This window comes from Triturus cristatus, chromosome 9 (genome assembly GCF_964204655.1).
Source record: "Triturus cristatus chromosome 9, aTriCri1.1, whole genome shotgun sequence".
Lineage (NCBI taxonomy): Eukaryota > Metazoa > Chordata > Amphibia > Caudata > Salamandridae > Triturus > Triturus cristatus.
This window is the reverse complement of record NC_140592.1, coordinates 1,055,262,268-1,055,280,492: the sequence shown is the minus strand read 5'-3', so window position 1 is coordinate 1,055,280,492 and position 18,225 is coordinate 1,055,262,268. Positions and strand designations below refer to the sequence as shown.

The 18,225-nt window shown below is 45.4% G+C and overlaps 1 protein-coding gene across 1 annotated transcript in view; it reads left to right on the top strand.

Moving 5' to 3' along the window:
* SEC23A (SEC23 homolog A, COPII component) overlaps positions 1-18,225 on the top strand; it is a 989,636-nt gene that overhangs the window by 719,624 nt on the left and 251,787 nt on the right. The window contains exon 16 of the mRNA XM_085626924.1: positions 12,700-12,861. Within this exon, the coding sequence (XP_085483050.1) occupies positions 12,700-12,861 (162 nt within the window). The remainder of the gene's footprint in view (positions 1-12,699; positions 12,862-18,225) is intronic.

The window sequence follows — 18,225 nt, the reverse complement described above, 5'->3', positions numbered from 1 at the left end:
GATCAGCTCTGCTCTCTGTGTCTGGAAAGGTTTTCTCCAAGTGCCTGAACATGCGTGCAAATGCAATATTATAGGCACCCGAGTTTCAGTTATTTTCAGCTGTGTGCTTGTTGTGTCTAGAGCGTTTGCCGAGCAACCTGAATTCTACAGCATACATTGTTATTTGACCTTGACGGCTTCTGCACACAGTGTTCAGACTACGGTCGCGGGGCACGTCTAGGGATGTGAACAACAGACCGTTCTCATGTGAAGACAAAGCAAGCAAGCAGTTTTAATTGTAATAACAGCTACCTGTAGTGTCATGTGCAAAAGCAGTAAAGTGGCATGATGGCGTTTAACTTCTAAAGCGCTTATGCTAACAGAGCAATGTGTGCACATAAAATCCTGTCTCCACTACACCCTCCCTTGATCGGACCTCGGGCAGAATAGGGAAGCAATGTAAGAACGCAGAGTTCAAGTTCGAGTGAGACAGAACCAAGTCCATGTATTGCCAATCCATATAATTGGTAGTGAAAGTTCGAAAAATTTGTTGGGAAAATAAAATATTAAAACATCTCTCAGGGGTGGTATACAGCTCAATGTGGAGTAAAAAAAGAAAAATTTAAAAATCTGGATTAGGACGTGCGGAAGATGGACAACTGCCAATTTAATCCATCAACGTGTAGGCACAATATGTTGCAACTGCCTCCAAGAGGAAGTCATTGTAATGTTCATTAAATGAGTCAGCCATCCACTTAAGTAAAGTAAATGAACATACATGTTCTTCGACAACTGGAGCCTCGAGCACCATCAGAGGACAACTTGCGTGTTCTTCAAGATAACTTTGTGTCAGGAAGTCATGGGCTGCAGCATATATCCCAATTCCCTAGGATTCCGTGCGCCGCTCCACAGGCCATAATCCCGATACCAAAACAGTCCAACTCATGAGCCACTAAGGGACTCATCAGTCGATCCGGGGCAGGAGACGCCGTGTTCGACAGGCACAAATCCAGAGCCCATTCGAATGGACAATCTAGGCAATGGAAAACAGGTTGCACGCAGGTAAAGTATGAGAACCGGAAGGATAATCCATAGGCTACGCTGAAAGTGGCCAATGGTAATGTTCCATAGTGTTCAAGCATCCTGTTGCGCAGTTGAAGCAGCCTTGGCCGGCTGTCTTGTGGAAAAGATCGTGCAGCCATTGCGGAGCAAACAAATCAACAGCAGCACACCAGCAGTCAAGGCGAGAATTAACGGAAGCCCACCGAAGACGCTGGAAAAAATAGAATGAAAAAATGCCGGTATCACACCAAATATTGTTTGGCAGGCGGTCACAAGGCCAGAGCCCACAACTTTGAAAAAATGCACCAAGCCAGTTGTTGACGAGGCATTGAATATAGTGTGAATCAGAGCACCAAAATGAAGTGGGAGATCAGTATTTAAAAGCGCGTGCACCTCGGTGCTGGTGTTTGCTACGTGAAGGACAAATGTTTCACGGGAGGAAGTCAGGGTGACTTCTTTTTGAGACAACAGAGCCCTTATTCTGCTCATCTTGTTGAACTCTGCTTTCAAGGTTGGTATGGAAGGCCAGATGGATACATCCAGTCTCCTATGCAGGGGTGGGAAAAAGTCATTCTTACAACAGACTACTCGTTGAGACAGTTACAATGTACGGAATCCCTACTAGCATCCCGCAGCATGCTTCATTATTTAAAAGCAAATAACTGCAGTTTGCTAATAACGTGAAAGTGGGTGTAATCGCTGGCACAGGATTTCCGTTTAAAATGCAAGCCAAATTTGGAGCGTGAACGTTGCATGCGCAATGCAATTGGATGTTCCTACAGACTACTGAGTGATCAGGTGTAGAAGTGCATTACTCTCCTTTTAAATAAACCTCTTTACCCTCTCTCAGGCAGCTGTATGTAAATGGGAGTGACCATACCTCGTGCAGGAAAGAATTACCCAATGGTTCATATCTGCCTAAGGCATAGTGTTTCATACATAAACTGAACTTAAACAATGGAAATGGTAAAGTGATTAATCCATGGGTAAGCCACACAGCTGAGTTCGATTCGGCCACAGAGAATGGTAAAGGTTCCAACTTTTCAGTATGCAATAATGAGTATGTCGCATCCTTCATGGACATGAACTGTTGTTTATCAGTCAGATTAAACGACAGGAATAAAGATGTGTTCATGTACTCCCAGGGAACCTTCCCAGCCTTCAATGTTTGTAAAGTCCATGCAAACTGCATTATAGAACGCAGTTGATTTTGACCATGGTATAAAACAGACATCATCCTGTACAATATCCACAACAGATGAAACAATGTTATCTAATGTGTAAATTCTGGAAGAAAGGGTGTTAATGTTATTATCAATGACAGAAAGCACTTTTTCCAAATTTGCTTGATCAATAGCTCTTAATCTAGAAGCAGCTTCAATTTGAGATAATTTCTAAACTTCGTTGTAAACAGCATACACCCATCTTTTGGACCTGTCACCCACAGGGCCCTTAACAAAATCATTCAAATCTACTTTGTCATTTAATTTGGATAAATTATGTTTAACTGACGCTAAGGTGGGATGTGTAAGCCAGTTTGACATAATTTTCCTACAGAATAGGTAGTAACAGAATGGGAAGATTCAAATCGGGGGTCAATTCTAACCTGTGTATATCCGGGGTGCAGAACCAGAAAACGATGCTGACAGGAATCTGAACTTTTCTGCCATATTAACCATCCTTCAGGATCTAAGTTGGAAATATTGAAGGATGTATTAGTAATGAATGACTGCAATTCATCAAGGGACAGATCTGTGTGATAATCCCAGGTCGCATAAGCGCCCAGATCAGGAATAGTAGGGGAATTCATTTTTTTATAAGTAGCCAATCCAAAGCAGGTGGTCTGAAAAATGGTAGAATTCAAAAACAACATGTGGTTCGGGATAAGGCATGCACGATGCAGAGCTTCTGTGACTTGCACCTGCCAAGCTTTAGCACCCCAAACAGATTTAAGATCAATGGTATCTTTCCACAGCTCATACCCTCTGTAGTTAATTCATCCATAAAGGACTTGGAATACAACAATTTAGTATGAGTCAGTCTAACTTTGGAATCTGTCTCAGCAGCCATTTTGAAATAAAAGGCTTCAGGTTTACATACACTGAAATCAGTAAAATAGTAAATATTTTCACTAGAGTTTTGGAGCTGCCTTCAATGGGAGCTGGACAATGTTCCCATTGCTTAACAACATTTCTAAATGTATTTACTTTGTGCAGGAAATGACTGCCGTAGTGTTGGTAACAGAACAATTCTCCATAATTTGTTGTGTCTAAATACAAATCTTCAGCATCAAAAGAAGCATAATATTTAGAATCAGAAGAAGACATCCCAATCATCAGAGCGTATGTTTTGTTTCACAACATCCCCCATAGAGACACGAAGTACATTGGGGACATTAATCACCTCTGTGGGACCATCAATTTGAAATTTTACAGCATTTTACAGCTTTGTGCAGGAAATGACTGCCGTAGTGTTGGTAACAGAACAATTCTCCATAATTTGTTGTGTCTAAATACAAATCTTCAGCATCAAAAGAAGCATAATATTTCGAATCAGAAGAAGACATCCCAATCATCAGAGCGTATGTTTTGTTTCACAACATCCCCCATAGAAACACGAAGTACATTGGGGACATTAATCACCTCTGTGGGACCATCAATTTTAAATTTTACAGCATCCCATACAATCCCATCTAACACAGGCCAGGCAGTAATGTTATCAAAAGTCTGGTCTCTCTTCATGATGTGTGATGAGGAGTGGGGTGCCAAAGTTCCATCAATTAATCTAATTGCAGATCTTTTGGTCAGATAGAGTCCATTTACTAGACGAAAAAATACAACCACAAATCCAATCGAAATAAACAAAAAAATAGATTTGAGCCCCAGCCAAATGTAAGTCCAAGGGGGAATTAAAAAATGTCTTTTAAACCAAACAGCAAAAATAGAAATTTTCGATGGGGCATTCGATGTTGTAGAGTTAGTGTCAAATGAAAAACGTGACTGGTCAACTGCACTTGATTTTAAACCAGGCAACGACACATCTGTGGGATAAGTATACTCAGTATCTTCAATTGGACCCCCAGCCGGTGGAGGCAATAAAGGATTTGTAACCGTATGCATCTCGATGGCAACGCCTGGCCTGTTGGTATTTGCCGGAGCCAAAACAAAATTTCTCAGCATTGCTGGAAAAGAGACCGCTGGAGTCATACTAAGAAGAATCGGCCACTCGTAGTTTGACATTGTCAATGGAGATGTACCTGTTATCCTTTCGACCAGGAAGTGGAGGTAAAATTACTGTTCTTGTGCTGCACGCCAAGCACTGGAACTGGAGCACGATAAGAGGGGCCAAACTCCTTCTTGTTCTCCACCTTCTCACGGACCAGGTCACCAACTCGAGGTAGCCAGCCAACTACCGGAATCTGAAGTGCAGCATCAGTTGTGGAGGGCAAGTGTTCCTTTGCAAGACTGTCTCTGGTCTCTTGTAGATTCTGTAATACAGCAGAATGATCATCTCCGTCAAAGGGTGCGGCCGATGCCGCTATGTCTAGACCATCAAGGTCCGGGACAAACATCTTTATGCCAAAGAGCATTTCGTATGGGGTCCGCCCACCCAGAGACTTTCTAGGGAGATTATTAAGTGTACGTTGAACGCTATACAAATGGGCCAAACAGTTCCTGCCAGTACCTAAAAACCTAGCTGTCAGGGATTGCTTTAAGTCCCGGTTGATTCGCTCCACAACACTATTGCCCTCAGGCCGGTATGGAGACGAAAATTTGACTTGGACCCCCAAACATCTCATGGCATCCTTGTACGCCTTAGAGGCGAACGCTGGACCCTGGTCTGAATGGAGGGTGCCACCTGCAAAAATTCCCAAAAAGACACGCAAATCCCTGATGACAGTTTGAGCATCAGCACTCCGTTGTGACCAGACCCATTGAAAAAGCGGGCACGAATTCACTGCAACTAAGATGTACTTATACGCAGTATCAGAGGAGAAAGGACCGCAGTGATCTAAATAAACACACCCAAGTGGTTTATTAGATATGTACAACTGTGTTTGAGGTGGACGCGCAGCAGTCGAAGGTTTAATCTGCTGGCAAATGTCACAATTAAGGACAAGCACGAGTCTGTTTATACAATCCGCGCCACCAGTAACGTTGTTGTAAGATAGTAACAGTCGCTGAAACGCCGGCATGGGCAGAAGCCATACCTTTGTGAGCGGAAAGTCTGCAGTCCGCGTTGGGAATCAATCTGTCACCAACGTCGTTAATTCTCACATAGGGAACTTTATCAGGACTTAAATGATAAGAGTATTTAGAAGGGAAACCCCGAGGGTAATTTTCACCCTTCTCTGTTGCAGCAGTTGCTGCCAAGATGTCATCATCAATCTTACTTTTGTATCCTGTAACTGCTGCTATTAGATATGTTGCCACTGCTGTTTTCGCTGCTTTGTCAGCTAAACTGTTGCCAACAGCGTGGACACCTACGCGTTGGTGACCAAGAGTGTGAATTACATTCACGAGCAGCAGATGTTGTTTAAGTTCTGGGACTCGAACCCAAAGCATTTTATGCTTGATTGTGCAACCTTTGGAATTACGATACTCATTTTGAGACCAAAAGAATAAATTGTCGTTAAAAGACTGAACACAGAAACAAGAGTCACTCACAATAAGAGTAGTCACCCGAGGATCAGCAAACTCCAGTGCAAGCACCAGAGCACATAGCTCTGCCAACTGAGCGGTACAATCACCCAATGTCTGCGTGTGCACGATATCAGACTTGAATTCTCCATTCATGAAAGTTCCAGCCACTATTGCGCAGGCCGCTGAATATGCATGCTTAGATCTCGTCGCCGGTTGCACCGAACCATCAGTGTAAATGATACAATGGTAACCCTCAAGCGGGCGCAAAGACAGAGGAACTGGATGAACAAATTCATACTGTAAATACTCCTGAGTCTGCAATGAGGCATCAAAGATGAAAGTGACATCCGGAGACGTAAAAGAAGTGCCCCGTTGTATCCAACGCGGATGCAAAGCTTTAGAATTTGGTACACTGGCTTTTGTCACTGCCTCTAGGGCAGGATACGGAGTACCAACCAACATGCGTTTCCCTTGCGACAGCGCTCTCTCCTTTAGAATCGCCATCTGCACTGCAGTCAAAACTTTTTCAACAGTGGAAACGGTGTGACTTGTAAGCAATAGAAACTGTGTCTCCCTCATTAAACGTTAAGTATGTGAAACCCACTGCACCTGGCACAATTCTTATTACGAGGTTAGTGTGGTTATCACGCGTCAGTAAGTATTTAGAAGCAAGAAGATCAGCCTGCAAAGATTGCAGGATAGCTGAATGTTCTGGCAGCCAGCTCGATTTGGAAAAAGTAGGTTGTACCAGGGCATATAGCGGCTTGATACGCTGGGCATAATCGGGAATGTAAGTACGCCCGAAATTCAAAAAACCCAGCAAAGATTGTAGTTTTTTCAGAGTTGTTGGAGCGCACAAACATGCGCATTTCTCCAGGAAGTGAGGTGCTAAACCTCGACCTTCGTTGTTGAGTTCATAGCCCAAACACAACACTGTGTACTCTGCAATGTGTGATTTTGCAAAGTTAAATTTGTAGCCGAAGTCCCTAAACACTACAATGATGCGGTCAACGTGACACAGATGCGGCCATAATTCGTCGTCTGTGAGATAGATGTCATCAACATACAAGTACGCATCCGGGTCAATGCTCTCCAACAGAGAGACTACACGTGCGGCAAAGACTCCCGGACTGTTTTTGTAGCCCATGGCTAATCTTTTAAACTGTTTTTGTTTGCCGCCTGAAATAAAGGCTGTCCATTGACTGCTAATATAGGACAGGTTATGGCTATAAAAGCCATTGGAGATGTCAAGTGTGGTTTTAAACCTTTTTCTCACAAGACTATCAACCAGGGCAGAACTGTGAGTATTTTGTACCGCGCAGGTTCGACAATGAGAGTTCAAATACCGATAATCCAAAACTAGGCGGTACGACCCATCAGGTTTGGTTACAGTGAAAAGAGGATTATTCATGGGTGACACACGTGTTTCAATTACACCTTGATATTCCAATTGATCAAGGATTTCTGTGACGTGAGATCTAGCTTTGCGGCGCATGGGATATTGGGGTTGTGGCTGTGGCATAGACCGTAATGGAATCTCATGGCTTGGCGACAATTTATCCTACCCAACCTGAGTACGGTACAACGCCGGAGCAAGCACCTGTACCCACTCTACTGCAAAGTTCTGAGCTTGCTCTTTCGGCACAGTGTGCGCGAAAGATGGGAGGATTACCTCCTCCCCTCTGGGAGCAGCCAAAATGAAAGCTGGGGGCCAGTCCGCCTCTGCTAAAAGAATGTCATATGTAGAGGTCAGATTTTCCCCAAAAATCCCTTTTATGGTACGTTGTATGTCACCTTCAATTAAAAGGACTATGTCATATAGTCTGTCAGGGGGAGCCACTCTAGTGTCAGCAGTTTCTACAGTAATAAATGTGTCAGTTGCTGTCGCCCTCAGATATGGACACAGTGCTTGCCGCACCATTGTAACCTCTGCTGCGCTGTCTAGCAGCGTTAGTGCCCATGTCAGGTTCCGAAGCTGCGTTCTCACTATCTGTGGCATACCTCGCTGTTAGTGCAGCAACCTTCTTTTTCTGAAACGGGTCGTTGACGTGCAAACTCTTCTTGCTTGCATTTACCATCAGCCGGGCGGGGCTGTTCACGTCCTTGTAGGGCACCCCGACCTTTGCCACGTTCTCCTCCACCGGACTGTGAAAACGATGTTTTCTGTGAAGAACGAGGAAAACGTTGTTCAGGAACCTGAAATCTATAGGAGACCTAATTCTAGTGCGATCGCACAATTCATAGATGCGTTCAGTAGTCACTTGAACCGGTGACGCGGGACGAGACCCCTGTTTCTGTTGCTGATTTCCCTGTTTCCAATTTTATTTAGGAAAAGCTGGACGGTCGTCTTTAGTAGACTTAACGGTCGGAGTTTGTGGTTGCGCTGTTGTTTTAGCAAAAGGCTTAACCCCCAAACTATTGCGGCCAATGGTCTTATAAGCCTCCGCAATAATTCTCGGTGACTGCCGGGGTTTATTGACATCGGTGACGAGGCACAGCTCATTCGACACTTGAAAGTTAACCGCATCTCCCTTGACGTTAGCAAGGATGAGATCAGCAACTACGTCGAACACGCCGACAAGCCTCACTCCTAGCTCGACCGCCGCGTCCGGACCGTGCTCATCCTGAACACGCTTGATCACAGAGGGCAGTACAGTCATAGACGGTGTGCCGAAGCACTTCGAGTAGACTGCTGCAAACACTTTACCCCAGTTCTCACAATCCGTTACCTCTGGGACTAAGTCTTTCTGCAAACTAATGGTAAGGATCCTGTGTTTTTCCACAGAAGTAGAGTTAGGAAACACTGCTTCCAGCTGGTCAAATTTCTCAGCAAGCCAATAAGGCATATCGTCCTTATTCTGGGGGCGCTTGCCCATTACCGAATTAACCATGACGGGACTAATAGTAATCCCAACCGGGCCAGATGATTGTGCCGCAACCCCAGGTGCCCCCACCTGGACATTGCAAGAGACGTATTGAACTAAAGCCCTATGTACCGTAATCGAGGCTGTATGGAGCTGACGTAAGTCATCCACCGGTGCTTGGAAATAACGTGGATGTGGTGTAAACCCGGCCAAGACTGGCCAAGCAGCCCCTGGAATAGATAAGGGACCTAAACAACCCGGTGTAACGGTGTGGGGGAGGGCACCATTGAACCAAATACGATGCTGCCAAGCAGAAATGGGAATTTCCTGCGTCCTATACGGAGTGTAATTAGCTGGGACTGCCGTAGGAGTGTATGTATGAAACGTCTCATCATCCGCATTCACCTCCGGCAAAGTAACCCAAGAGTAAAACAGCTCATAGGGAAACTATGCATCGGCACTCACTACAAAGATAATGGACATCCCATCGTCTGGCACCTCGAACTGCGTCAAGTGACGCTGGAGAACCGGAAACAAGAGTGAGGGCGTTGTGGACAGATATAAGCACTACTAAGGCGTCTCAATCATAAAACCAAAACGTTAGGTGCGCCATGTTGCGTGGATTCTGCTCATGCACAGAACTATGCACAGGAAACCAGGAACTCAGTGAACTGTGGTGTACCAAAAATTCACCTCAGTACCCAGAACCCCTATCCGACTAGCATCAGTGTCTCGTTCGTTCTCCGTATCATCTCGAACCTACCAATGATTAGACAACCCAGAACAAGCGACTTGGAGTACTCTCAGGAATGGTGGGAATCAGAAACACCTTTTCGTTATTCTCATATCAGTCCACAACAAGAGTAATCAGAGACACGGAAAGGTTAAAATGTTTATTTTTTACTACGTGCTCTAAGGTGCAGTACTTTGGCTAACATAAGCAGACAAATGATTAGAAATAGACCATCAGCATTGTTACAATTCCATAGAAAATGAAGGGAGCAATCATATTAAAAATTATAGTGGAAAACAGGTCCTATAATACTTTGTGAACCACCCTCCCTTCACTAGTAAGCTAGTTTTATAAACTAATAGAAGGTCTCTAGGTTTGAATGACATCACATCACAGGATCAGCTCTGCTCTCTGTGTCTGGAAAGGTTTTCTTCAAGTGCCTGAATCATGCGTGCAAATGCAATATTAAAGGCACCCGAGTTTCAGTTATTTGCAGCTGTGTGCTTGTTGTGTCTAGAGCGTGGGCCGATCAACCTGAATTCAACAGCATACATTGTTATTTGACCTTGACGGCTTCTGCACGCAGTGTTCAGACTAAGGTCGCTGGGCACGTCTAGGGATGTGAACAACAGATCGTTCTCATGTGAAGAAAAAGCAAGCAAGCAGTTTTACTTGTAATAACAGCTACCTCTAGTGTCGTGTGCAAAAGCAGTAAAGTGGCAAGATGGCGTTTAACTTCTAAAGCGCTTATGCTAACAGAGCAATGTGTGCACATAAAACCCTGTCTCCACTACACTAACACATACTTACTGTCTTATACAATCACTGATACAAGCAGACACTCATTTATACACCCACTCTTCAAATAACTTACTCTCATGTATAGTCATTTATATACTCCAACACTCACATATACTGCCTTAAAACATATGTAGTTACTCACACATATACCACTGAAACATTCATTCATTCACCAAAACACCCGTACACACTCTAACTCACCCATACAGCCCTTCCCAGATGCACTTTTGAATCCATGCAACCAGTGAATCACCCACTCAGACATCTATGCACAGTCACACACCCCCCCCCACCCACCCACACAAACACTCAGGCACCCATACAGATACTCAGACAACAAATCAATAACCCATATAGACACTCATGTAGCTACTCACCAACCCATGCAGCCGCTTATACACCAACTGAGACACTAATACAGACTTTCACACAGATTAGTCACTAACCCATGCATTCAGTAACACATGTTCAATCACTCACTTATACAGTCAGTCACGCACCTACTAAATAATCCATTCAGGCACTTGTAAATCCACTCATTATTCAATACACCTTTGGCATAGATATATAGGAAAAATATTTGAACTTTACAGAAACACACATTCACTGGATGGTCATCAGTGATTTCATCAGTGATGTCATTTGAGATGTCATCAGTGATGTCTCTGACCATGTCATGAGTGATGTAATATGTGACGTCATCACCAGTGCTTTGCGGGTGCGAGTTGTAGTTAGCTCAACTAACTATAACGGGCAAATTTCTCTGGTTTTATATGAGTCAAATGTCCAACTAACTATAACGTCCCTGAAACCTATGGTTTTTTCAGTGAATTTCAAAGGTTTTTTAAATGCTATGTCCTAACTATAACGTCTGTAAAACCTATGGTTTTTTCAGTGAATATATATATATATATATATATCACAAAACCAAGGGTGTCCTCAGAAAGACGTTACACCTGGGGGGTTACCGCTCAAACACCTCCGGCAGTGGCAGCCACAGCGTAACCTCTCTCTTCCATTATGCAAATCGGCATTTCGAGCCGTTGCTCTTGATCACTGGCTTGCAAAGAAAAGCCCACGGCATCAATGTGTATCGCAACCAAAATTATTGAATTCCAGAGTCCCGCCCCATTGGGTGTCATCAGGTTGAGCATTGCGGTAATTGCAGTTCATATGCCTGACACGACTCAAGTTTCTTAAAAGCACCCAGTGAGTCTTGATGCCTCAGTAGCCAAATAAAAATTCATCATGGATGGGTCCAGCGATGTGTGTGAGTTTGTGGACGATCTGATACAAGTTCAGTGCGTCTAGGCGAGTGATGATTGTTTTTGGATGGGGCATATTGGGTTTGTCAAACCAAATGTTGAGGTCACCCTGAACACATAGGTTGGAGTGTAGTGTTATCAGGTTTGAAACCGTGTCTAGAAGTGTGTCTGGGAATGTTGCATTGCTATGTGGAGGTCTGTAAAGGAGCAGGAAGTTACAGGAGGAAGATGGTGTAGGATTGCATTTGGTGAGGACATCACAATCGTTTATGGAGACGTCGCCAAATTTTAGTGATATGTAATGTGTGCCTCCTTTTTTGTCTGTACGATTTTGGGTGATCGTTTGATAGCCTAGAGAAACTGCTTCATGCAAGACTGGTGCCATATCATGTCCAAACCATGATTCAATTATGAATACTATGTCTGGTTTTACGTCAGTGAGAAGGTCGTAGATGTGATGTTTGTTTTTTTAGAGCGATTGAGCATTTATTAGTAGACAGTTTAGAGAATGTGCTTTGGCAATAGTGTGACTTTGTTTTGTAGAAGAGTGAGCAGTATTTTGTGGGCTTGTAGCAGGTGTGTACTTAGCAATTGTGTAGCTGTTTTGTATCGTGTTCCTCGTCCAGCAGCCTAAGAAGGCATTTTGATGGGTCTGCGTGTGTAGGTGGTGGAGAAGGTGTTTGAGAGTTGGTTGGTGCGTTGTGTAGTTTTTGTGGTGTAACCTTGTTGTGCAGTAGACCCGGAGAAGCGAAGTTGTGAGGTGTGGCACGTTCCTTATTTTGTTTGCGTCTGTTTAGGGCAGAAGGTGTATGAGTTAGGGGTGGTGGTCATGAAGAGTCGCTACATTTTTTGGCAGGGCTGTAATTCTAAGACAAAAGCTCAGTTTCATAGGATCACTCTACAGAATTTGATTGCACAGTAATTGTGCAAGAACAGAACTTTCTATAGTTGAGTGTCCCTCTCACGTAGTTTAGAGAGCCTAAAACACTGATAGAACATCATGGCAGAGTGATACTTAGTAATTGTGTTACAACAGTTGTCGTCTCATTGTGGATCAACATATGTAACCATATCTATTCTACGGAGCTCTAGGCTATGGTGGTCTGGTTGTATGGACAGGAACTCAGGCATACTGATTGCAGCATGATGCACACTTGCGCTGGGGAAAGCTTAGACTGGTGCCTTAAAAAAATAAAAATAAAAAAAAAGTTAATTGATCGTGCCCACAGAGGACAGAATGTTTAAAGACTCTGTATAGACAACTCCGTATTAGAACCTGTTGGTTGGTAAATGTTGTCTTCGAGCAGATTTCAAACCTACTAACTTAATTATTCATGTACTTTGTTTTTCAGTTTATGTTTCATTTACGAAGATCCCCTTTCCTACAAGTTTTTAACAACAGTCCTGATGAGAGCTCGTATTACCGGCACCATTTCATGCGTCAAGACCTAACACAGTCGTTAATTATGGTTCAGCCAATTCTCTATGCATATTCTTTCAGTGGGCCCCCTGAGGTAAGAGGGATAGGTGACACAAAGATATTTCTTTGTTAATAATGGTGATGTTCTTTTTAGTCTTGTTGTAAATTGTTTCCAAATATTTTAATGAAAAAAAAAACAAAAGCCATGTTACTCAATTATGGTTTTGATAAGTTTTATGGTTGATGTAGAATTTGCAGAGTTTGTTTTTCCAGACTCCTGGCACCACCCCACAACCCACTGAGCAGTATGTGAGTGAGATGGGATTCAGGTAATGATCAGTCTCATGGGGCATTACAGGGATAGCTAGTGGACTCCCAAACCCTCTTTCCTTAAAGAGTAACACAATCTGATAGAGACATCTATCCGCACCGGCACCACGACCTCCTACTGGACCCATTCCCAGGTCTGGATCGACACCGGTCGCACCTCCACAGCGACCATCCTCGGAGCCGCATCCACAGCAGAGGTCCTCTGCGTCGCCGGCGCCTCCACAATCCTCATTCCTGACGACACGGTCGTCCACCATCGCCGAGACCAACGCTGACCGAGCCATACGGCTCCATGCGCTTAACCTGCCCTATTCTGAAGGTTATGGAAGGCTCAGGATGATTGGGAGGGGAGCAGGACCGCTTAAAAGTCCTGTAACCTCAGTATATGGACTGGTATGAGGAACTGTGTGATGCCAGTGGCCTGGACACCTCCCCAGATTCTGCACTGCGGTCTCCCCCTAACCTGGCTACGGAGGAGTGGGCATCATTCGCTGTGGTGGTGCGTAGGGCTGCAGAGGTCTTGGACCTGCAGCTCCCTATGGTGGCAGTCAAGACTAACGTCTAGACAGAGGTCCTGCAGCCTGGTGTCTCCAGCATGGAACCTTTGCTGCCTTTGAGTGAGGCCTTGATGAACATTCTTCTGGGCACCTGGTCCAAGCCCAGCACAGAGGCTCCTGTTAATAGAACGATTGCCCACCGCCAGCGCCTTGCACTGGGTGACCCAACTTTCCTCACTGCCCACCCCACAAAGCTTGGTGGTTCAAGCTTCCACTTCCCGTGGCACATTGCCTTCCACACCCCTGTACAGGGAATCCAAGAGACTGGAAAGCTTGGGAAGAAAATGTTCTCTTCCGCTAGTATAGCATTGCAGTCGGTGAGCACTGCATGCCTTTTGGGACGTTATTGTCATTCGATATGGGACACAGTTGCGCAGGTGCTGCCCAGAGTTTCGGAGGAGGACCAGATTCTACTCTCCCAGGCCATTTCAGACGGGAGAGATGCAGCAAAGTTCACCATCCAATGCAACTTGGACACTACAGACTCGCTGGGCAGAGCGTTTTTCATGACAGTGGCCGTATGTCGCCACGCCTGGCTGAGGACGTCTGGTTTTTCAAGGGATGTCTAGGCTAATCTAAAGGACATGCCCTTTGATTTCTCCCGTCTTTTCCGAAACAAAGCAATTGCCGCCTTTGAGCGTTTCAAGGACTCGTGGGCTACGGCCAAGTCCTTGGGCCGCACCACCACATCCCAGCCTGTGTCTGCTTTTTTTGCTACTTTTGTGGCTACCGAAGGGGCTACCAACCGCGCCAACCCTAATCCGGCCATAGGGCCCTGCAAGTTCAGCAACTTCTGTGGGGCCAAGGACGCGGTTTACCCCGACTCCGTGGTTCGGGAGGCCAGAAGTCAAGCCAAGCCATGATTCCCTCCTCCCCCGCAAAACGCTCCTAGTCTGATCCCCCAGGATCATTCACTACCAGTTGGCGGCAGAATACACCATCATCATCAAGACAAGTCACTCCTATACTCAAAAAGCCTAATGCAGATCAGTCTGACTTCAACAACTTCCATCCCATTACCAACCTCACTACACTAACAAAGGTCCTAGAAAAATGTGTGCACCTACTACTCTGTGACTATATAGATAAGTTCTATCTTCTGGACGATTGCCAATCTGGCTTCAGAAAGGGTCTTAGCACTGAAATAGCGCTAACACATATTGTTGATGATGCCCTGAGACTGTTTGATCAAAATGAATCATGCCTCCTTATACTACTGGATCTATCCTCTGCATTTGACACGGTCAAACTTGACAGCACTATCAGCCTTCTGGAGACTAGGATGGAGCTATCCTGACCCGTTGCAAGCTGGTTTGCGTCATTCCTACATAACGGATCTCAAAGAATAAAAATCAAGCATACCATCTCCGACTCCACTCCTGTCTATATATCGGAGTACCTCAAGGATCCACGCTCTCTCCTACGCTATTCAATCTGTTTATGGAACCCCTCATGGATATTCTAAAGCAGTCAAATATTCTTTATCATATGTATGCTCACAACACTCAATTATACTTAAAAAGCTCAACCTCCGAAAACATCAAGACTCTCAACCACACCCTGCTACAAACCCAGCATTGACTAACTCACAACCACCTCATGCTCAACGCCTTCCTGATCACCCCCCACAACTGCTCTATCCCAACACAGGTAAGGGTGAAACAACTTACAGCTTTCAGCTGTGTCCCCACCATCATAGACTCCATGAGATCGCTTGGTATAACTCTGGACAAACATCTGAATATGCAAGACCATATCAGTGCAACAACAAAGGGAGACAACTATCAGCTAAGCATCCTAAAGAAAATTAAAACTTTCTTGCCCCCTGACGACCTTCACATGGCAGTGCAATACTTTGTCATTTTCAGATTAGACTACGGGATTGCTACTCTCATCGGCCTACCCAAAACAAGGCTAGCACCATTAAGAGCTGTGCTGAACTCAGCAGCTAGATTAGTCTCGGGATCCAGGAAGTTTGATCACATCAGACCAGACCTACAAATTTTAAACTAGCTCCCACTTGAAGCAAGGATCCAGCCAAAAATAGCCTGCATGATTCATAAGGCCATGCAGCATAGCACTCCCATCTACCTGGCCAATAAACTGGAGCGGTCAGGGGGCAGTTGCTCTTTGAGAAGTACCAATTCACTATTGCTGAAACCACAGAAGCTTAACAAGAAGACAACATACAACCACTCATTCTCTGGCCTAGCACCTAGAATTTGGAACTCACTGCCACTCACTATCAGAACCAATCCCCGACTACTGCCTTTAAAATAGGATATGAAAAGATTTCTGATGAACAAATATCTCTATTAACAACTTTACAGAACACAGGATGAATCTTTTGTTGACTATATTTGATCGTGCTTCAATTTACTGAATGTATACTCTGCAATTATTGCTGCTGTCCCTCATAACTATCTTTGCCATTCACTTTGTCTGTATAACCTGTCTACCATTTGTTTAGTGTTCTGATACCCTGACGGGTCACATCCGTGCTTTAAAAACTCTTAAAAATAGAAAATCACCACCACTGGCTAAACATCACCTCGGAAAGGTGGGTGTTGCAAATAGTCCAAAGGGGCTACTCCCTCCCCTTCGAGACTACCCCTACATCGATGCCTCAAGTGTATGATCGGCTAACGGAGGATTGCCGTGCCTTACTCCGCGAGGAAGTCAAACCTCTCTTGGCTAAGGGAGCTATAAAGAGGGTTCCCAGGCCAGAAATAGGCTGTGTTTGATATTCTCACTATTTTCTGGTTCCAAAGAAGGGCGGAGGCCTTCGTCCTATCCTCGACCTAAGAGCCCTCAACTATTTACTCAAAAAAGAGAAGGTCGAGATGCCCACCCTAGCTCAGGTCCTGTCTGCCCGGGACCCGGGAGACTGGATGGTAGCGCTGAGTTTACAGGATGCCTATTTTCATATCCCCGTCATGCCTGCCCATCGTTGCAACGTGCGGTTTACAGTGGTCCACAAGCACTTTCAGTTTGCCGTGCTCCCCTTTGGCCTCACCAGTGCCCCTCGGGTGTTCATGAAGGTAATGGCGGTTGTAGCAGCCCATCTGCGGAGTTCAGGGGTTCCAGTCCTCCGCTACCTCAACTACTGGTTGTTGAATGCTGTCTCCCCCAAGCAGTCGTCTCCCAACTCCAGGCTACAGTGAACCTCCTGCATTCGCTGGGGTTCACTATCATCATGCCAAAGGTACACCTGACTCCTTCTCAGACGCTCCTTTTCATTGGAGCGGTTCTGGACACGGTGCAGTTTCGGGCCTATCCTCCCGAACGACGAGTCCAGAATATTCAGGCTATGATAACGATGTTTCAGCCTCTGTCCTAGATTTCGGTGAGAATGACTCTTAAGCTATTGGGCCCCATGGCCTTCTGCATTCTGCTGGTGGATCATGCACGGTGGCGCATGCGGGCTCTGCAGTGGGTCCTGAAGTTCCAATGGGCACAGCATTGGGGAAAATCTCAGCAATCTGGTTCAGATATCAGAGGGCACTGCAAAAGACCTGCAGTGGTGGTGCAAATCGCAATTGGGTCAGAGGCAGAACCCTCTCCCTTACCCACCCAGATCTCACAGTAGTGACGGATGCGTCTCTACTGGGATGGGGCAGCCATCTGGGGGAGGTGGAGGTCAGAGGACTCTGGTCTCCGGCGGAAGCCAATCTCTATAACAACCTATTGGAGCTTTGTGCGATCCGATTGGCACTGAAAGCCTTTTTACTATCTATCAAAGGAAGGCTAGTTCAGGTGTTCATGGACAACACTACCGCCATGTGGTACTGCAACAAACAGGGCGGAGTGGGATCGTGCACTCTGTCTTGGCTGGAACAACAGGGCATTTCCCTGGTAGTTCAACACTTGGCTGGTTCTCTCAATGCCAGAGCAGATGAACTCAGTCGATTGTGCCTTGCTGATCACAAGTGGCATCTCCATCCGGAGGTGTTACAAGGTCTTTTCAGCGGTGGGGAGAGCCTTGGTTAGATCTGTTCACTTTCATAGAGAACGCACATTGTCAGTGATACTGCGCGCTGGAGTTTCAAAGGCGGCTCTTGCTCGGCTGTGCTTTTCGTTGCAAGTGGAGCTCAGGTCTCCTATACACCTTACCGCCCATACCAATCCTGCCCAGAGTGCTCAAGAATTTATTCTTGTAGCTCCGGATTGGGCACAGTGTTTGGTATCCCGAACGTCTGGATATGAGCATTGAGCCTCCGTTCAGGCTGCCCCTTCGGTAGGATCTTCTATCGCATCAGCAAGGGAGGGTCCTCCACCCGATCCTGTCCACTCTCCGCCTACTTGCGTGGAGATTGAGCTGCGACAGATGACAGCTTTAGACTTTCCTCCCGAAGTCTGTGAAGTTATTTTGTCAGCCAGGCGTCCTTCCACATAACCGGTATACACCTGCCGATGGAACAAATTTTGTAAATATTACACAGAACGGTTTATTGACCCCTTATCTGCTTCACTGGCAGCTATTCTCTTGTTTATCCTTTCCTTGGCCCAGCAGGGCTTTGCTTTGGGCACTTTGAAGGGCGACCTTTCAGCCCTCTCTGCTTTTCTTTGGC